Genomic DNA, 18,482 nt, shown 5'->3' with positions numbered 1-18,482 from the left:
ACTACCTTACTACTAAGGTGACTTAGATGTTATATTTGTACCTTCTTCCAGTACCTACTTTTCATTTATCTCACTGCAGATTCCTGCCAGAGAGCTCAGATAATAAATTAAATATATGAAGGTGAAGGATAAATGCAGCAGCAAGTGATTAAGCAAGGTGGGTTTTTTTTGTTAGTTCCATATCAGAACTGTCCATTTTAATTATCTAGAAGCCCATCCATCCACTGCCTCCATAACATGTCTGATTGTGCCTAGAGTACAAGCTTTTCTGAAGATGGTAATGCCTCATCCAGACCTGCCAAGTTTCTGTATAGCTGTGTACATATACACACACGTATATATATACAGACATGCACACACACATACAAATTTGCACAATAGGGGGAATAATTAGGGAAGGATTCTGGAGCCCAGAACCTGACTTACATACATGTGAAATCTCAGGTGTACTGCAATAGGCAGATGACCAGGAATTCTTTTTTTTTTTTTTTTTTTCTCATTGGCAGCTAGTGCAGCAGCACCAAAAGGTCTCAGTTTGGATAATGGACATGCTGGGGCAGACGCCACATAAGGACATGATTCTATGATTTTAAGGCACAGTCCTCCCTCTGAAGCACTGTCTCATGCAGAGAATACAAAGGAATCTGAGGTCTGCAGTGACTTACTCAAAGCCACAAAAAAAAAATCTGCAGCAAAGAGAGGAAACAAAGCCAAATCTCCAAATATCTGTTGACCCTGACACCAATAAAAACTCTGCAAATTAACCCCAGCCAATGTGCTAGTCAGACTCACAAATGCACATTCTTCACTAAGCCTGCTGTAGGCTTATTTGTAATGATGTCCCCCTGCATCCCAAATAGGCTACAGGGCTTGCACCTGCTCTTCAACTCAGTCGTCATTTAATTAAATGGAAGACAGAAAACCATCACCCATATCAATTAACTGTGGCAATGATGAGCGTAAGACTCTGGTTTTAACCCCAGGGATCTGGTGAACCACAGCCGTTCACCCCAGAATTCATCAGTATTTAAAACATTGTCTGATGGCAACTGGAAAGAAAAATACTGACAGAACAAAGAAACTAGAATATAGCTGTTTGGGGCTAGCATTTGTTCCTGTTTTTAGATTAAGCTCTTTCTTTCTCTAACCTCCGTACTTTTCTCAACGCTGAAGCCCCCATATCTGTTATGGACTAAACAACAAACTGAAGGCTGAAGTGCAGGAAACACAGCATCTTATGCAAATGTCTTTAATTCTGGACTGCTTTAGGACCTGCAGTGAACAGTGAAATTCCTTTATCTGTAGCTGCCTCAGTGATTTAGGAGAGAAAGAAAATACAATAATGGCTAAGAAGCACAATTTAAACATTAATAACCTTAACCCTGGTAATAAGAGGTATAGCATAATCAGTATAACTGAGTAACCTGATTTCTTATGTTTCCCACAGTGAGTTTCCTCCTCACTGCTGCACAGCTGGAAGCTGAGAAATGTGCATTTCATACTGTTTATTTTCTGAGCTACTTCATTAAAAGGCTGTGAGTCCCACTGTGTAACAGAAGGGGAAAAGGTTGTTCACATCCTTCCATGTATCAGGGAGGCTCTGACACAGGACGTCCTGATGGCTGATTCATCCCATCTGTCCCAGGCGCCTCTCTGAAGCCAAAAGGAGACGAGATGAAGGAGCGCTCACCAAGAGGCAGTCCTTCGAGCAGCTAGAGCATCCTCACCTCTCAGGGAGGATGGGCACTCAGGGCTTTCCATGAGTGCTTTAGGCTCAGTGGGTTTGGCTGGCTGTGAAGAAAAGGTGTGCTGAAGACAAAACACTGTCCTCGGTTATGACTGCACTTCCTCCCGGAAATAAACAAAACAGCTCAAGTTTAACTGGGATCAGAGTCTGGCCTTAGGTGTCAGGGGCATAATGCCAGGAAAATACTGTAATACCTTTTACTTGGCTATTCAAGGCACTGCACAAGTCCTGATTGTGGAAAGAAGAGCCTTCTTTGCTTACTCAGACATTGCCATAAAAGTCAGCTGTAAGGTAGAGGAAGAAGATACTAATAAAGAAAATGATGGCCACAGGAGTCTGTACAGAAACCTCTTGAGAAGTAATTACAGAAACGGTGGACTTTCATTAACTGACTTGTATGTATTTCTAATAAACCCAGACTTACTCCTTTTGGAGTCAAACTGTATTAAGAGTAATAGCAACAGCTAGCATACAACAGAATGAATTCAGAGCACCTTTTAACAAACCTGAAGAGGAAAGCAACTGCGGGTTTGATGTAATGCACAAAATGTTGGCTTAGAGGCAGAGCAACATGCAAGAGCCACAGGAGAAAAAAACAAAAGCTCCCATACCTGTATCTCTGCTTTGGAGACTGCTTTTCAGCTGACTTAAAAACATGTCCAAGATAATACAAAGGAAAGAATAAAAAGTTCCAGTTTGTTGCAAACCATGTTAGAGTGAAGGGTGCATCGAATTTCTTAAAGGTTAGTTTGGCTAGCTGGGTTGAACCCGACCAGGAGGAGCAGACACCCAAGACCACGGCCACACCCCAGAAAATTTTCTTGAGTTGTGTCACGGAGCATTTCCAGCAACAGCGGCTCACCCTTCCACCGCCTTCTGCCCCGGCTTGCATCTGTGCTTCTGCTGGGGCTGGAGACTCCCGGGAGCGCTCATCCCCTGGGGAGAAGAAAACACAAGGCTTACTGAGGAAATCCGGGCAGAATTTTAGTTTTCCCATCCTGGGGCCTTCTGAAGTCAGGTGGGGCTTTACCAGCCAAAATAAACAAATAAACACAGATCTTGCCACAAAATGTCATTCATTTTTAGATCATTGCAAGGCCTCTGGTTCAACTCAGGCATGGTTAGAATGTAAATAATAATTATCACCTCTAGATTTAAAAGCCACTGAGTAAATGGAAATTAAAATTACATGTTCTGATGTATGTAGAAAGATTTAACACGCCGCTTAAAACTGATGCTTTAAGGACATGTAGATGAATGAAAAACACAGCACTGAATTTGGTAGAGCAGCAAAGGGGATTGCAGCAATAGCTGGAATCGTTGTTGTCTTGGAAAACGTGGAATTGGGCAGCTTATGCAATATGACGTTTCTTTAAGAGGAGGGACGGGACAACGTAGTAACCCTGCAGTGAGCATCCTCACTGCAACACTCGTAGCATGACTAATGCTGAACTTGGATCACCCAGCACTTCTGTGGCCCCTAGATCTCCTGAGGCAGCTGCCAACAACAAGACCAACCCACAGGCTGCCCTGAACAGTGTCTCAGACTAAACAGCCCTCACTTTTTTCAGCTTGAGTCCTGCACCAGGTGTGACACAGCACGTTGACTTCTCCCTGGTTTAACCAAGCCCAGGATGCTGCTGGAAAGCCGGGTTTCACACTTGCCTTATGGCTGGACCCAGCATCCAGCACCCCAGAGAGGAGGCAGCTCCTCAGCCGCACACCTCAGCACCCAATGGCCCAGTTACGGACAGTGTACAAACCAGGAGATGATTTTGAAAGACAGCAACTATTGCTATTTCTGATTTTTACTTATATCCTTAAACATGAATTGTTAGAGTCCTGACATCTTACCACTATCAGCAGATGCTGTGTCCAGGCTGTAAACGAATGAGCAATGCAGCGCCAGGTGGTTCAATTCCTACTGAGATCAAAAGGTGCTGGCAGACCTCAGCAGCAGGCCACTGTCTTTAGGGCTTTCACCTGCTGTAAATTAACTCCATTCAACATCTCCTGAAGCCATCAAGTCACCTGCATGCAACAGTCAGCAGGGATTTCTCTTAAAGGCTGATTTGTTTAGTTGGCTCATTCACTGTAAGCATGAAGTAATAGTGATTTATGCTGAAAGTCAGGAGCCTACAACTTCAAAAGCATCTGAAGGCCACTGCGTGTATTGAAAGGTGGAAAGAGAAATGTAAATACAGCCAGGATAATGAGTGACTATACTGCCAAATACTTATCCATTGTCAAAGCAGACTAAGGGATCCACATATGGAAGTCCTTCCTTATATTGGTGGGAATCAGTGGCTGGAAAGGACAATCTCTTAAGACATCTTATTTCAGATTAACCTAAATTTATATTTACATAAGCTAATACATTATTAAATGAAAGGTTTATTCCAAAGGAGAGAAGTATTTAATTATTCTTTTACATAAAAGAAATGTTTGATCTGAGCTAAGAGTACCATTAGTTTGCCTAGCAAAGCTGTATTTTGTAACCGTCTGATATCTTGAGATCTATGAAGAGTATTCAGCAGAAAAGGAATAAACATCTTGATTTCTGTTGGTGTTGCTGAGTGGCTTTAAAGAGATGGGGACGTTGCTGAACTCTTCACTTGTTTCAGTTTTCAATAGAAGACTGTGTGGGCAGCTTCCCACATAATGGGAGATGCATCAGCAGGCCAATGAATTATCCAAAGTTAATGTAGCATTGTGTTAAACATACAACGGGAAACTCAAAAGCTACCTTCTAAACACTGGAAGAAGCTAGAATTGAAATAAGGGTGAGGCTCTAGCTCATTCTAAACATTTGAATACATTTTCTTTACACCACTGCTTGTAAGTAATGTTCCTTCTTCCCCTATTGCCTGGCATAGACTGGTTGGAGTTCAGTTTGCTGTACAATGATACACTGGTTTCCTTTAACTTCACCAAATAATGTGCAGCTACCAGCACCTTCTTTACTGTCTACCAAACATGCCCTGCAATTATGGCTGTAATTTTAATTTCCCCTCAAGCCTTTCCAATGGGTGCTGCCACTGGAAGACCAAACACTTCCCACACCTTCAGGAACTCCCCTTGGCATGCTTCCCGTGGGCCAAGGAGCATGAAACCAGCATTTAACCCCTTTCTGCTGAAGATATTTAACAGCAGGGAACGTGTCTGAAGCCACTGGGATATATGATATCCTAAGACAGGTAGGTGCTCTGAATGACAACACTGAACTTGTGTTATTTTTCCTAAAATAAGAACTGGTCATTGAGACAGCAGGATAATGTGTCTGGTCTCTGGGGTCCAGTGGTTCTGGCACCCACTGAAAAGGGGGAAAATCACAACCACACGCCCTGACCCACCAGGCACTCAGTATGAAGTAATGCAGTGTTTGATGCACACCCCGCTACAGACAGCATGGTGAGGATCTTCCAGGCTGAAGATGCCTGTCCTGCTCCCTGTTACACCATGCACGTACTCATAAGCTAGCCGTTCATCTGGACAGCTTGTATGCAACACCGCTATTTTTTAGGTCTATTCTATGGCAATTGGTCCCTATGAAATAAAGCTAAACTTTACTGATGTTCTTTCTACTCCATACGCAAAATGACTCATCCATGTACATCTAATTTCGTGTTCAATGCACCAAGACAATCACTTTCAGCACAAGACAATACTGAGTGTACCACTTCTACAGTGATATTGCTGCTCAAGGCTTAAGTTTCTAGGAATGCTTGTTCTTCGGATGCATTTACATGCTGCATGGAGTAAAAACTTATCCCAGGCATGACACATTTCATGGTGATGGATGCAAATTTTGGGGTAAAAATCACTGTTGGCTTATTAAGAGTTACAAGCAGGGACTTCTTTTAACTATCTGTCTGTGAAACTGCATCACGTGTTCATTATTTCCTGTGCTCCCAGATTTTCTGTGCTTCTGTCACAAAAAGTCAGACTGTCTTTGGAAAAGGTGGAGCCTATAGATAATATATACACACATCATCCCCTCTCTTCATTTTCTGTGTTGGGGACCTGCCTGCTGGCTCCATACATGACCCCCAGAGCTGTAGTTCTCCTTGTCCACTCCCTGTGTCCCCATGGGGACAGTTTTCCTTGCACAAGTCACAGGTGCAAGGTGGGGTGATGGCAAACCCACACGTGGGTGAGAAGCTTCTCATCCTCTTTCTAAAGCTGCACAAGGGCCAGCTGGCATCAGACTCCATAGCAATTTAAAGATGGCAAAATGGCTTTTCAGAACAGATGAGGCAGGACTTTAAAGAATTTTATTTCTGGGTATTTTTCTCCAGACTTCCTGTTTTTTCTTTTTCCCTTTGCCCCTTGAAGCAGACTTCTCTGTATGCTACTATATGCCCCAAAAGAGTATATCAAGATGCTGAGATAGTTGAAAAATGCCTATCTTGCTTTTACTAAATTTGGCTTTCCTTTCTCCTGTTTGATCATTCCTTTTCCTGTTTCATAAATCCCAGCTGAAACCATTCCTCCCTCCCTTTCAGCCCAGCCTGTCTCCTGTGGCATTCAGAAACACCTGAAGGAAAACACCTCCAATGCCAGTGCCCTCTGGGATCCTCAATCCTAGAACAGACATCCTCTGTTCCCCCATTAGGACCCCTTGTCTAACTTCAGAAACCTGCAGTAGGAACACCCACATCGGAGCTAGTCATCCCCAGTTCCTGATTGAGTCCAGAGAGAGAAATGGGCACCAGAAGGCACAACTTATCCCACATCAGGTATATGCTTTCAAAGAAGTGCCCTACCTTGCTGACTAGAGATGCAGTGGGTTACAGAAACCCACCCCACACTGGCATCCCCTTAAGCAGCCTGTCCAGACCATTTCAAGGGTTTTAAGCCTTGCTTATGGCTTAAGACTCCTGTGCACAGCTCACCAGTTTACGACTCACCATGAGGCAGAACCTCACGGTGTATCTTCAGAATGTGATACTGATAGAAACCAAGGGTGGCATTCAGCTTATCAGTTTGAGACATCTGCTGTGCAGACTTGTATATCTGAGACAGTCATTTACACTTTCTGCATAGTTAGTAGACAGAAAAAAAGACATTTCCATAGCACGATTTATCTCATCCTAAAGTAGACGATTAAAACAAGCCAGATGAATCACCCTCTCCAAGTGCTTGTTTCTCTCCACCAGCCCTAAACAGTCTGGGGAGAGAAGCCCACAAGTGGGTGTCTTTGGTGTAGGTGCCCAAAGCAGGGTGAGATGTGTCCCTCCTCTCCGCCACCGCTGTCAGGAACCAAGGGTAAAGCCACGCCAGGCAGCGCTGGCAGGCTCTGAGCTGGGCCCACGACACAAACATGTATAGCTGTCAGCAGCAAGCTGCTCTCGCTGTTCCCAGCTCGACAGCAAATGACAGAAAGAAGTACTACAAAAGCGCAGGGTGCCCTTGCCAGCCCTTCAGAGAGAGAAAGTGACCCTCGCAGACTAAGGTCCTGTCTGTTAGGGACTGATACATGTGCCTAATGATAATGTACAACTCCCTCAGCTTCCCCAGACTATGAACATGCTTGCCTGTGAGCATAATGTAAGCATATTCTTAAACAGCTCTTTAAGGCACGCTTCTGAAAAATCATTGACAGAAGGAAGAATCCTCACCGGTCTCTCTAACAATTACAAATGCGCCATCCTCAAGGCATCTGTATTTTTCTAGCCTCTTAAATGTTTTGTAGCTGTTTGGGTGTTGCACAGAAAGTTTGTAAAGCTTGCAAAAATATTATTTGCTTCTAACAGATATGGGAGATGTCTCCTGTAAGACAGCACCTGATCCTCAGAGTGGTTAGGAGCTCTAGAAACCCGTGCCATGCAGGGGGCTCAGAGCTGGGCACTATACAAGGTATATTCACACAACTATTTGCCTCAGTAGCAGAGTCCCAAACTCCTCCAAGTGTTTTTATCCCCTTTCCATCTACCACACTAGCTATGCATTATTTAGCTGTCCAGGATTTTTGAGCTAAGCTGTTAAAAACTGCTGAGGCATAATCCTGTGAAGAGAAGAGTTAAGTGCCAAATCCACAAAATGATTTACGTCTCTAATTGCCTCTGTAGCTGTCTAAATCTGAAATACTGGCATTTATTGAGATCTGTTGCCCAGGCGTTTTCTTCACAGTTGGTCAGGTTAAAGAGGTCGGAGGGCGTCACCTGTCACAGCATCCAGTCACTGGTGCAGATTTCCCATGTCATTGTTAATGATGACCTCTCCTCTCACAGTCTGTCCTGATAGCTGGTTTTAAGGAGCTGCTAATATTTCATTTTGGAAGCCTGTAATCTCCATATAACAACCTTCCCAAAGGCCTATGTTTCTGCTGCATGGAAATGCAATGAGAGACTAATTTCTGCACAATGGGACATTGCTTCCTTCTCCAAATGAGCTTTAGTTTTGCCAAGCTGCTTGTACCAGCTGTATCCTCCTCCCATACCCCTTAGAGCTCCTCAAATGCCAAAGAACCTGCTCCTGGGCTTGCCTAAGTGGACTCCTAAGCAGGTTGGTGCCTCTCTTACACCTAGACCCTGCCAGGATTCAAAGCACAGTTGTTTACATCTCTCTTAAAAAGTCACCTCCAGGGAATATTTCTAGTCTATATTTGAAGTAATCATTGGAACATGCCAAAAGCATCACTTTTTTTTTCTCCTCTGGGCAAATGACCTCCTCAGTTAATGCCTTCCCAGCAAATGGGAGCTTATTCCACTCTGAGCAGTCTGACTTTGCTGGTGTGTGGCTGCCCTGGCCCTGGGCAGATGGGCACCCTGCTCCCTCTGCCTGGGGAGCTGCCACCCCAAAGAGGTGCCCTATGTGCTCAGCCATGGAAGACAAGCTCACACTCCCCCTCTGCTTTTCAAAAGGCAGAGCTCAGCCACTTAGCTGACAACTTAGCTGTAAAACAGGGCAGTAAGTGCTAGAGTGAGCAAGCAATAGTGAGGGACGGGCATCCTAGTGTGGCATAAAGCCGTGCTCAGGCCTGCTCTCAGCACTGCCCACAGGACAGGCGAGGCCGCTCATCCTGCAGCCTCACCAGTGGCCTTTGACGGGGGTGGACGGCCACAATGATGAAGGAGATGCAGTTCCTCTTTCCAGGTGTTCAAGAGGCTTCTGACAAAATCCCACTCCAAAAGGTTGTACAGAAAATAAGCAGCCAGGGAAGGTGCTGGAATGACTAAAAGGCCCAGTGCAAGATAAGAAACCAGGACGGAGTAAAGGAAGCAATGGAGAGGAGTGACTGGAGCCCTGCAGAGGCCTGCTGTGGGAGCTGCACTCTTCAATGTAATTATAAATATCACGGGGGCAAGTGGTGATCTGCCAGTTTCCTAATGAAATGAAGTGATCATCCAGGGCTGCAGGATGACAGGCAAAGCAGTGTGGTCATAAAACAGCAGACTGGAGACGCATACAGATGTAGAGGTGCAGGTGGGAGTATGCGAACCACTTGCTGCATACACAGTGATGGGCTCTGACCATCTAACATGAGGGATCCTGAACTCTTCCCAGGCCGTCCCACAGAAAAGACAGCCTACTGTTCAGGAGCAGCCAAAAAAAAGGAAAATTATTAACTGCCAGCAATTATTAGGAACAACACAGAAAACAGCAAAAAGTTGTTTTCTACATCGAGGGAAATTTCAACTGGCAGCACGCCCACAATGGAAGAGATGCACCTCAGGCCAGAAAAACACCTTCCCAATCAATTCCACCAAGCTGGAGATAGGACCAGAAGGACCTTTGGTCAGGTCCCACAGGTGGCTGTTCATGTGCTTCTTGAGGAAATTGCTCCTAGCTTCCTAAGAGGAAGCTGGCAGTGTCCATGGGTGGCTGGTGGATGGGACTGCAATGCTTAGTGTTTGGGTTTGTCTATGCTCAATACCCAAACTTTCCTGTTGTGGTAGGTCCTGAAGGTCTAACAGACTGGTTTTACATTTTTCAATGAATACCAATTAACGCATCACGATGGAAACATGACAAAGCCCCATAAATCTTCATAAAATCACTTCTTAAATGAGAATACTTGGTCAAAATGGCATCACACGTGTGGATTTTTAGACAATATTTAGGAAACTGTAAAAGTACTCTCTAAATACTTTGCCTTACAGTAACAGATAAAAATTATGTTACTTAATTTGATCACGGAATAGCATGACTACATTAAGAATAAATAAATACAGGAGATAATTTTAGAAATTCACAGTAGAGATTATTTAAAAAAAAAAAAACAGGGTATTAACCTATTAGGTCAGAAGGTCTGAATTTGTTTGAGGCTACAGCATAAATTCTACAAGGGATGTAGGTACCTGTAAATGGGAACTCTGTGTAAGTACAGATTCAAAGCAAGACAAATGCAGATTGAGCTCAGACCTTTTTTTTTTTTTTTCTACTGGAATTTATTATATAAATTAATTAATCATAAAAAATAAATGTTAAGATAGTCTATGAAGGACATTCAAATATATCTGATTATCTCACCTTAATTTCAGCAGGGTAGGAAATAGGTCTGTTGGCTTGTAGGCAGTCAAGATGAGGCTCCTGTGCTTTTATCTACGGAAATCTGTGTCCCATATCACTGATGCTATTGAATCATCTGTATAGCTTATCTTGCCAGACAGGCATAAGTTTACTCTAACAGGTACTCCTAAATCCTTATCCTTAAGTACTACTCAAAACTATAGTGATTTCTATCATTAATGGTTATCATGTATTAATTCCTGTTTTATCCTGTGCTAAATATTATACCTAAGCTTACTAAGAGTTGGAATTAATTAACAGATCTGCACGTATTTGTTGAAGATATGCTAAATTCTCCTCCCTAGCATATATATATTCCTTTATTCCTATCAAATCCAGCAAGATCTTCTGCAAAATCTATATTCTATTTCCTGTTAGTGACACAGAGAGAGCTGATAAATTATCAACTCTGTACTGCAGCAATTTGGACTGTAATCCATTTAATTTATCTTCAGAGGCAACTGCTTAGAAATTCTATTAAAATTGCTGCATTGAAATGAGCCTCATTAAAACATGATATTCCACTTTGAATGTTGTGGGGTGAGGAGTTCCCCTAAATACTGTCCTTTTTATTATTAAGCAGAATGCGTGATTGGAGTCCAGAGTAAAAACTGATAATACTGTGTGCTTATTACAGTACACTGTGGTACTGGAAAGTAACATCTGTAAATGGATGTAAAGAATAATCCTGATTATGAGATACGTATTCTTGATAGTATGAAAAATTAGATTTTTTTTTCATTATTCTGAATTTCCTTCCTGAATAAAAATTGCAGCTGGGAGTTTTGCCATTTATTTTGAGGAGACCAGCATCTCTATGGAAATACAACTTGCATTAGAATAAAAATAAGCCATGGCCAAAACTGGATTCTGGGCAAATGTGAGTTGGAGGCTTTGCAAATTTCATCTGGAACAAAGGTTTAAGCAATGGTTGTCTGTTCTGGTGAAAAAAACAAGCCTATTCTCTACAGGAAACTACTGTATTAGCCAGCAGTTTCAGTGCCACATCTTTCCTGAGCAATGGTTTAATTGCCAAAGGCTTATACTCAGCTACTTATACTAATGCGAATACCACATCCGTATCAGGACATATAAACAGGTATTATGTTGAGTGGTAAACCAGCTACGCTGGCTGCATTTTTTCAGAAATGAGACATTGTTGTTTTTCCCTTATAGAGCTTTCTGAAATGCTGAGCTGCTTGGTATTCAGGTATACACAGTTTTAGATAACAGATTTTGTCAGAGCCCATTGGTCTCTTGCACACTGAATTCTAAGTCCAGCTGATTGTTCTCTTAGGAAATAAAGGGATAACCTGCTATTGAACCTAAAACATGATGCTTTTTTAGGTCTTAAATTCAGAACATGATACTCAGAGCATTTGTTCTCTGTCAGCTAATGACCAGACAACAGAGTGGACTTGAAATGGATTTGAGTCTGCTCACAATGGTTGGAGCAGCAGACATATAACCAGAAAGTCCTCACATGAGTTGCTGCTCAAGGATGTACCAGAAGAGACAAGAGGATGCCTCCTCACTTCTCACTGGCAAGTTCCCCCAAAGCTGGGTCTCCTTTGGTAACAAATCTAGGCTTGGCTAGACCCTTGTTGGCACCAAGAGAATTGGTACAACTCTGAGCAAGAAAATATTATACGTAAGGATTCCAGTTTCCATTTTCTCTCTGATAATTACCTTTTCCTCTTTTCAATAAGAAAGGTTTTTGGAACCTCTTATTGTTTCAATCACCTATAGAAGACATACTTCTACTTTTTTTCAGCCATAAATACAATCTTTGCTGAAAACTGCACTAGGGAATGTGAGGTGATTGTGGAAAAGCTATATCCAGAGCATATTTCCTCACTTCTGTATTCTCCATGACTGAATTACAAGGCTTATGGGACTCACGGGTCTTTCCTTCGAGGAGTTTGTTCTATGGCCAGAACATGAGCAAAACCCATTCCTGTTACATCAAGAAAAGTCAGTGTATAATTTTTGTATAACCAAAGGGTACTAGATCCCATGGAGAAATTTATGCCTTGTGTGAGACTCTCAAAATTTCAAGGCAAGGTTCCTCTGCATTATGACAAATTAGAGTGGATTTAAGTTCCTGGAATCAGGCAGACAATGTTGGAGGTGGTGCCTGGCTTCTCCAGTACACGGTGCCAACACATTTGGTGGGCATCTCTGCCTGAAAGCAGGTCATCTCTGCAACGCAAAGAACACCTTGTTTCCTGTTGCCTTTGATCTGATGCTGCAGTGACTGCCAGCAAAACTCAGTGATGATTACAAAGTTCATCTACTCTCTTATCAACCAAATTCCTGCTTCTGCAGGATGCTGTCCAGGTCTGCAGTGACATCTCACAGTTTATAATTAACAAAGAGTAACTGGGCTTTGGATTAAAGGTTGGTGATGGTACTCCAGCCACAATGAGGGAACCACCTAGTATGCAGGTGATGTGCTGTGCTGAGCATAAGGGGCTAAAACAGGAACAATGTAAAAAATACTACTCATGTGCCCTGTAACTAGGCAATGGCTAGGGAATACACATTACGCGACAGTAGACTTTCATGTGGAGCTTCTGGTCTTTTCCCTAGCTCTTATACTGAACTGCTTCTATGCTACATACTCTTCCATCTGCAATTGTAGGCCATTTGAAAAGAGAGGTGAAATTTTCTTCTACAAATACTATCAAATGAAATTAGGAGACAACGCATGATGCATTCTGGTGACTTAATATTTCTTTTTACTAGCCTTTTTTCCACCTTCTCATGAGAGAAATCTATGATTAAATAGATGGATTAGTAATCTGCTTACTTTTTGAAAGCAAATGCCTAAATTGATTCAAGATGACAAGAAAATGCACCTTGCTTCATTTAGGGATATGTGGGTGAAATGTAATGGTCTGTGATCTACAGAAAGTCTCAGAAGATTATCCAATGGTTGATGTTATTCTTAAGTTCTGTCACTGTAAATGAAAATATTGTTTGTCTGTATTGTCTACATATTGGCTCGTTTCAGCCACTAAAGTAAGGAAGCTTGGATAAATCTTTAATAACTTATCTTTCTGCTCCGTGATGCATTAAAGCTCCTGCTCTAGCATTAGTTCAGTAACATCAAAATGGTCTCATACATTCATTTTATTTTTGTATCATTTGGGGAGGGGATATACAGTGCAGAAGCAATGAGTCACCTCTAAACCTATAGATTATGAGTATGCACAGGCGAGATGGTATAGAAAACAATGAGTGGGACACGATCAAAGATGAGCTGGCAGGAATCCCCAGTGAGTAAGCCTAGCACAGCTAAGAGCGGCTCATTTTGAGACTGTTTAAAGACTAGGAAAGCACTGCACCATTTGGGAAGGGTGCCAGGTGTTATGAAACAAGAAACTCCTCACTCCTTTGGAGCACGATCTTGGGTATCTGCTCAAATAGGCTGTTGTGTTAGGTGAAAATGCTGCAAGAAATAGGAAAATTGGGCAGAAGTTGCCACAGGTTAAATCCAGAGTGTAATTATTGTCTGTGTGCATTTACCACTCAGTAAATGTGAAATAGGGTGCCCCCTTTCCAGCAGAGGAGTAAGCTACATTGACTTTACCCTGGGATAACAGCGCATGGCGGCAGGTATGATGGAGAAACAGACAAATGGCAAATTACACACCCCATTCATTCTCACACCTGTATGCAAAGCCCCTGCCTTTGTTACCATTAACTTCACCCCTACAGCATTCATTTTGTCCCAGCTCCAGCCAGGAGTGAGTGAAAGCTGCTACCACAGCCCTGGAACAAATGAAGCATGGGTTTTATGGTTTCTGCCGTGATTGTGAATGTCCATATCAAACAATCAGCTATTTTTTGTCTTCTGTGCAAGAAGACAGGCTGAACAAAAGCAAACATTTTGCAAATTAATTACTCCACACAGAAGCCAGCATGCATTCCTCACAAAGGCCACTTCAGTGGGGAAGCACGGGCGAACCAGCAGCCTTGGCTGAACAACTGACTCACCAGCCTTTCCTGCTCTCCCATTTCTTCTGTTTTCTAGAACTGCATGAGCACTGTATAGTTTTGTAATGTACATATCTCACATAAAAAAGACCAGTGGGCACAATTCTTGCTCTACAAATGCCTACTCCTGGGTGCAGTTTTCATGGGGTCTGTCCTAGTGCTCAGCCAAAGTATGAACAAGCACGGTCTGATTAGCAAAACCTTCAGATGACAGCAGCAGAACATTGCTAACAGCGGCACAGTATTCATGCAGAGATGTATTTATGCAGCATTTGAGCTTATTTCCCCCAAAAAGGAAGTTTAATTAGGAACATGCAGGAAATCAGCGACCAGTAAAAGAAGTCCTCTCACACCCTGACCACATCCAACCTTGGGGGTGCCCTCCAGTGGCCAGAACACAAATTCGGGGCTTAGGGGGTCTGTTTCTATCTGTTGTAGGTCTTTTCTCCCCTGTTCTGTGAAAAGATGTGCCGCTTGCTTTTAAATAAGCTGCTTCATTCTGCAGTTTCTCGTCTGCCCCATCTGCAAAATGAGGATAATAAGAATCACATAGCTGAGGGAGGCATACTGCCACTCATGGAAGTTTTTGCTGTGGTTGGGATCTTCAGCCTAGGCTTGCTAAAGAAGCCAAAAAGATTTATTACTGAAGTAATTACAGTGTTGATACACTTGTGATGAATTCCCCGCAGGCACAAAATACATTAAAGGCCAAATTCACTTCCCATTTGTAATTGTAAAAATTCCCTGCAACTCCCGTGATGCAGTTACTCCAAAAGAGCAGGTGGAGGAATCCAGTTCCACAGCTACTACACTGAGACATATATGTGCAATAATTGAAAACAAAGGGGTATTATTCATGTCACAAGCAACTTTGAATACCACCAGCCACTTTTCATGACAGTGCATAGGAAAGGTGCCATATGGGGAGGCTGTGATACTACTTTGTTGGTGCCAGAAGCCTGAGAATAACAAGCTCTAAGTACGGACTAATTAAGCCAAGGATGGGTTTCCTCTGGCAAGGTGATTGTCCTGGAGCTTCTTGTGAAAGCTGATGTCATCTGCCTCTGGAAGATCCCAAGATGCAGAGCAGGGATGGATATTTACCTTCCCACGGAAGGGAAGACAGTCCTCCAAGTGCTCTGAACTTTCACATACAAAGAGGGTGAAATCAGGCAATTGGCTGGTCCAAGAGAAATGCAGTATGGATAGAAACTGGTGATAAAAACAATGACAGAAAGATAGACAGGCACAAAACAGGCACCGAGCCTACATTTCTCAAAATATGAAGCGTGCGCAATGGCACCAGGCACACAAAACACATGGTATGGTTACTGCCTGCCTGAGTGATGCGTGTAGATAGTTGTCTTTAAAAGTGCTGGTACAGCAGGCTCAGTGCATACTGATGATTCAATCTCTGAAATAATTTGAAATGGCAGTCACGCTTCTGAAGGCGCACAAAGTCCTTATCTTCCTTTTAAAGTAAAGAAGCCACTGCACCGACAAGAAAATATAAAGGGAATGCTGGAAGGCTTCACGGCAATGCATATCAATGAAAGGCTCCTCTTGGCTAACTATCCTATACAGAAGCATATTTCCAGGGGTTCCACCAAAGATCCTTGAAAGGCTTTGGTGATGGTTGGTGGGGAAGAAAATAAGCTTACCTATGAAGTAGAGCAAAGTTTTTGCTGTCTTGAGCTTGCAGTGTTGGTTGTGCCTTTGCAAGGGATGTTGGCTACAAGAAAACTTTGGGAAGACAAATCTTTGCCAGAGGTACAGCAGCCAGACCGAGGGAAGAAAGCAGTCCACTGTACGCCCACTGTCTCACTTCAGTCTATAACTACATCCTGGCTTTTCATACAGCTCTAAACACCAGCTGGCAAAATTAGTCAATATTAGTCTGAAAGGAAATGTCAATTGATTTGGAAAGAGAAGCTCTCAAACAAAGCCGGTCTGTTTCATTAAAAGGAAACAAGCAGCAAAGGAAACTCTTACCTGCTTTTAGACAACCTCTGGTCTCTATCATACACCAGCAGGGCAATTTAGATGTTGCCATTGATGATAACAGAAAGAAGAATCTGAACTAAGGAAGGAAAAGTCCAACTAGGTCAACAAAGTCCCTGGTGGGCGGTGGTACGGTATCAGGGAGCTGGTACACACAGCGGACATGGATGTGCTTGAAAGGATTCAATTTTGCAGCACAGGGGAAGATTGCTCTGCCTCTGTTTCTATATAAGGTAGGCAATAAACTGTATTTGAACTGGTAGAGACAGAATATGACCCACATTTCAAAGCTGGAACCCAGTAGGTTATTATTATTTATGATTCACAAAGCTTGTGCAGTGCACCAAAAGAAAGGAAGCCATGCTCACTGCCCAGAGGAGCCTCCAATACAGACCTTGAGAGAAACAGTCTGGTGGGCACAGGGCTAACTCCAAGGGCTTTTATTTATTATAATTATGGCATAATTAAAATCTGGCTGCTTCTTTCACTCAGCAAACTGAGATCCATTCTCCTACCTCTACAGCAGCTTTTATCCTGGGAGAATGCAACAGCTGTATTCTCCATGAACAGGAATCACAGCCTTCGGGTACTCCTCATTTTTCACGTCACTTGGTGATTTTATTTCCTGTCCCCCTCCTTGGGCATTTCTGCATTTTCCCTTTCTTCTGCACAGATATATTGCTACCATTTTTCTTTTCCTATCTTTTTTCCCCCTCAGTTTTTCAGCGTTATTATTTTTCTCCGTCTTCATGAACTTTCCATGGAGTCTCACATTCACATTTTACCTCTTCCTGTCCTCTCATTCCCCTTTTGGCTTCGTTCTTCCCCTCCTTTGCCTCTTGCTTGTCGCCACCTGCCTCCCTCCGCTCCCGAGCCAACCTTTCTCTCTCACCAACCCCATTCTCTCCACCAACCACCGCATCCCCCAGTGGGTCCCCCCAAGCCAGTGCCTTCCTCTTTGCCCTTCCTTGAGGAGCTCAGCTCCCTATGCACCCTTCAGATGAACTCCTCGTCTTCACCTGCACCCTCTGAGTTCCTCCAATCTCCGCTCTCCCCCGTCCATCTCAGCAGCTCTGCCTAGTTCTAGGACACAGCCCACAGCCTTCTTTCTCCCCACGACCGCAGCTCCTCCAGCCAGGCCTCCCACTTGCTCCCCCGGAGCCTCAGGGCTCTCTGGGGGGACCCCTGATCGCACCCAGCCCCTTTCCCCGTCTGAACGTCTCCAGAGCTCCCCGCGGTCCCGGAGGGGCTCCCGATGCCCACTGTGGCAGCAGAGCCCCCACACAGCCCCACAGCAGGGCCGGGCACGGGAGGCGAGGGCAGGTTCTCGGGGGGTTCCCCCGTCCCTCCCGCGGGGCTGGCCTCCCCCCGACGTCCCCCCGCGTCCCACCGGGGTGCCAGCGGGCAGCAGCTCGCCCGGTGCTGGCCGCTGCCGGCTCCCCGCTCCCCGACGGGACGGGCCGGGAGGGGAGCCAAGCGCGGGGAGCACCCGGGGCCCCCCCCTTGCAGCCCCCGCGTTACCTTCCACTTTGGTGAGGGTGAGCACGGGGCTGTTGCAGGCGCTGAGCGGGGCCACCCTGGCCGAGTGCTTCTTCATGGCGAGCCCGTCGCCGGCGGCAGCTCCCCGCCGCCCCGCGCCTACATCCTGGCGCCGCCGGAGCCCTCCTGGGCGGCGCTCCCGGCACGGCCCCGCGGCCGCCCGCCGGCTCCCGGCCCGCCGCCCTCTGCCGCAGCACCGGGCGGCGGGGCTGGGGCTGGGGCTGGGGCTGGGGCTGGGGCTCGCCCGCTGCCGCTCGGGGCTGCCGCAAGCCCCACGTCACCGGCGCGGCCCCCCCCGAGCCCCCCGGGGCCGCCCCCGGGTCGGGGCGGGAGCGCGGCGGAGCCCCCGGGCGCAGTGCGGAGCCTCCCCGGGCGGCTGCGGAACGGGCTCCCGGCCCCCTGCGGACCCCGCTCGGCCTCCCCCCGGCGCGGGGAGAGCCCTCCGAGCCCCTCCTCGCTACCTGCCCCCGCTGCGCCCCCCCTGCTCCCCGGCACGGCCGAGCCCCGCCGGCGCTCCGTGCCGGTTCGCAGCCGGGCGGCCGCTCATCGCTCCCGCGGCCTCGGGGAGCCCCGAGCCGGGCTCGGTGCCCGGCAGCACGCACCGCCGCCTTATCGATAACGCTCCGGTACTCGCAGAAACGTACCCTCCGCCTTCCTCTGGAGGCATTAGACGAAATAC

The 18,482-nt window shown here is 45.2% G+C and overlaps 1 protein-coding gene across 4 annotated transcripts in view; it reads right to left on the bottom strand.

The window, feature by feature from the left end:
* The window catches only part of SLC35F3 (solute carrier family 35 member F3), a 159,163-nt gene that overhangs the window by 34,094 nt on the left and 106,587 nt on the right, over positions 1-18,482 (bottom strand). For 3 of the 4 annotated variants that reach the window (XM_068676188.1, XM_068676190.1, XM_068676191.1), the window contains one exon: positions 2,359-2,683. In XM_068676188.1, the coding sequence (XP_068532289.1) occupies positions 2,359-2,683 (325 nt within the window). Of the gene's footprint in view, positions 1-2,358; positions 2,684-17,785; positions 18,090-18,482 lie in introns of those variants that run through there. The other variant, XM_068676189.1, reaches the window with a different exon arrangement.

Source organism: Anas acuta, chromosome 3, assembly GCF_963932015.1.
Source record: "Anas acuta chromosome 3, bAnaAcu1.1, whole genome shotgun sequence".
NCBI classification, from domain to species: domain Eukaryota; kingdom Metazoa; phylum Chordata; class Aves; order Anseriformes; family Anatidae; genus Anas; species Anas acuta.
Note: the sequence above shows the minus strand (reverse complement) of the source record. Positions and strands in the feature narration are given on the sequence as shown.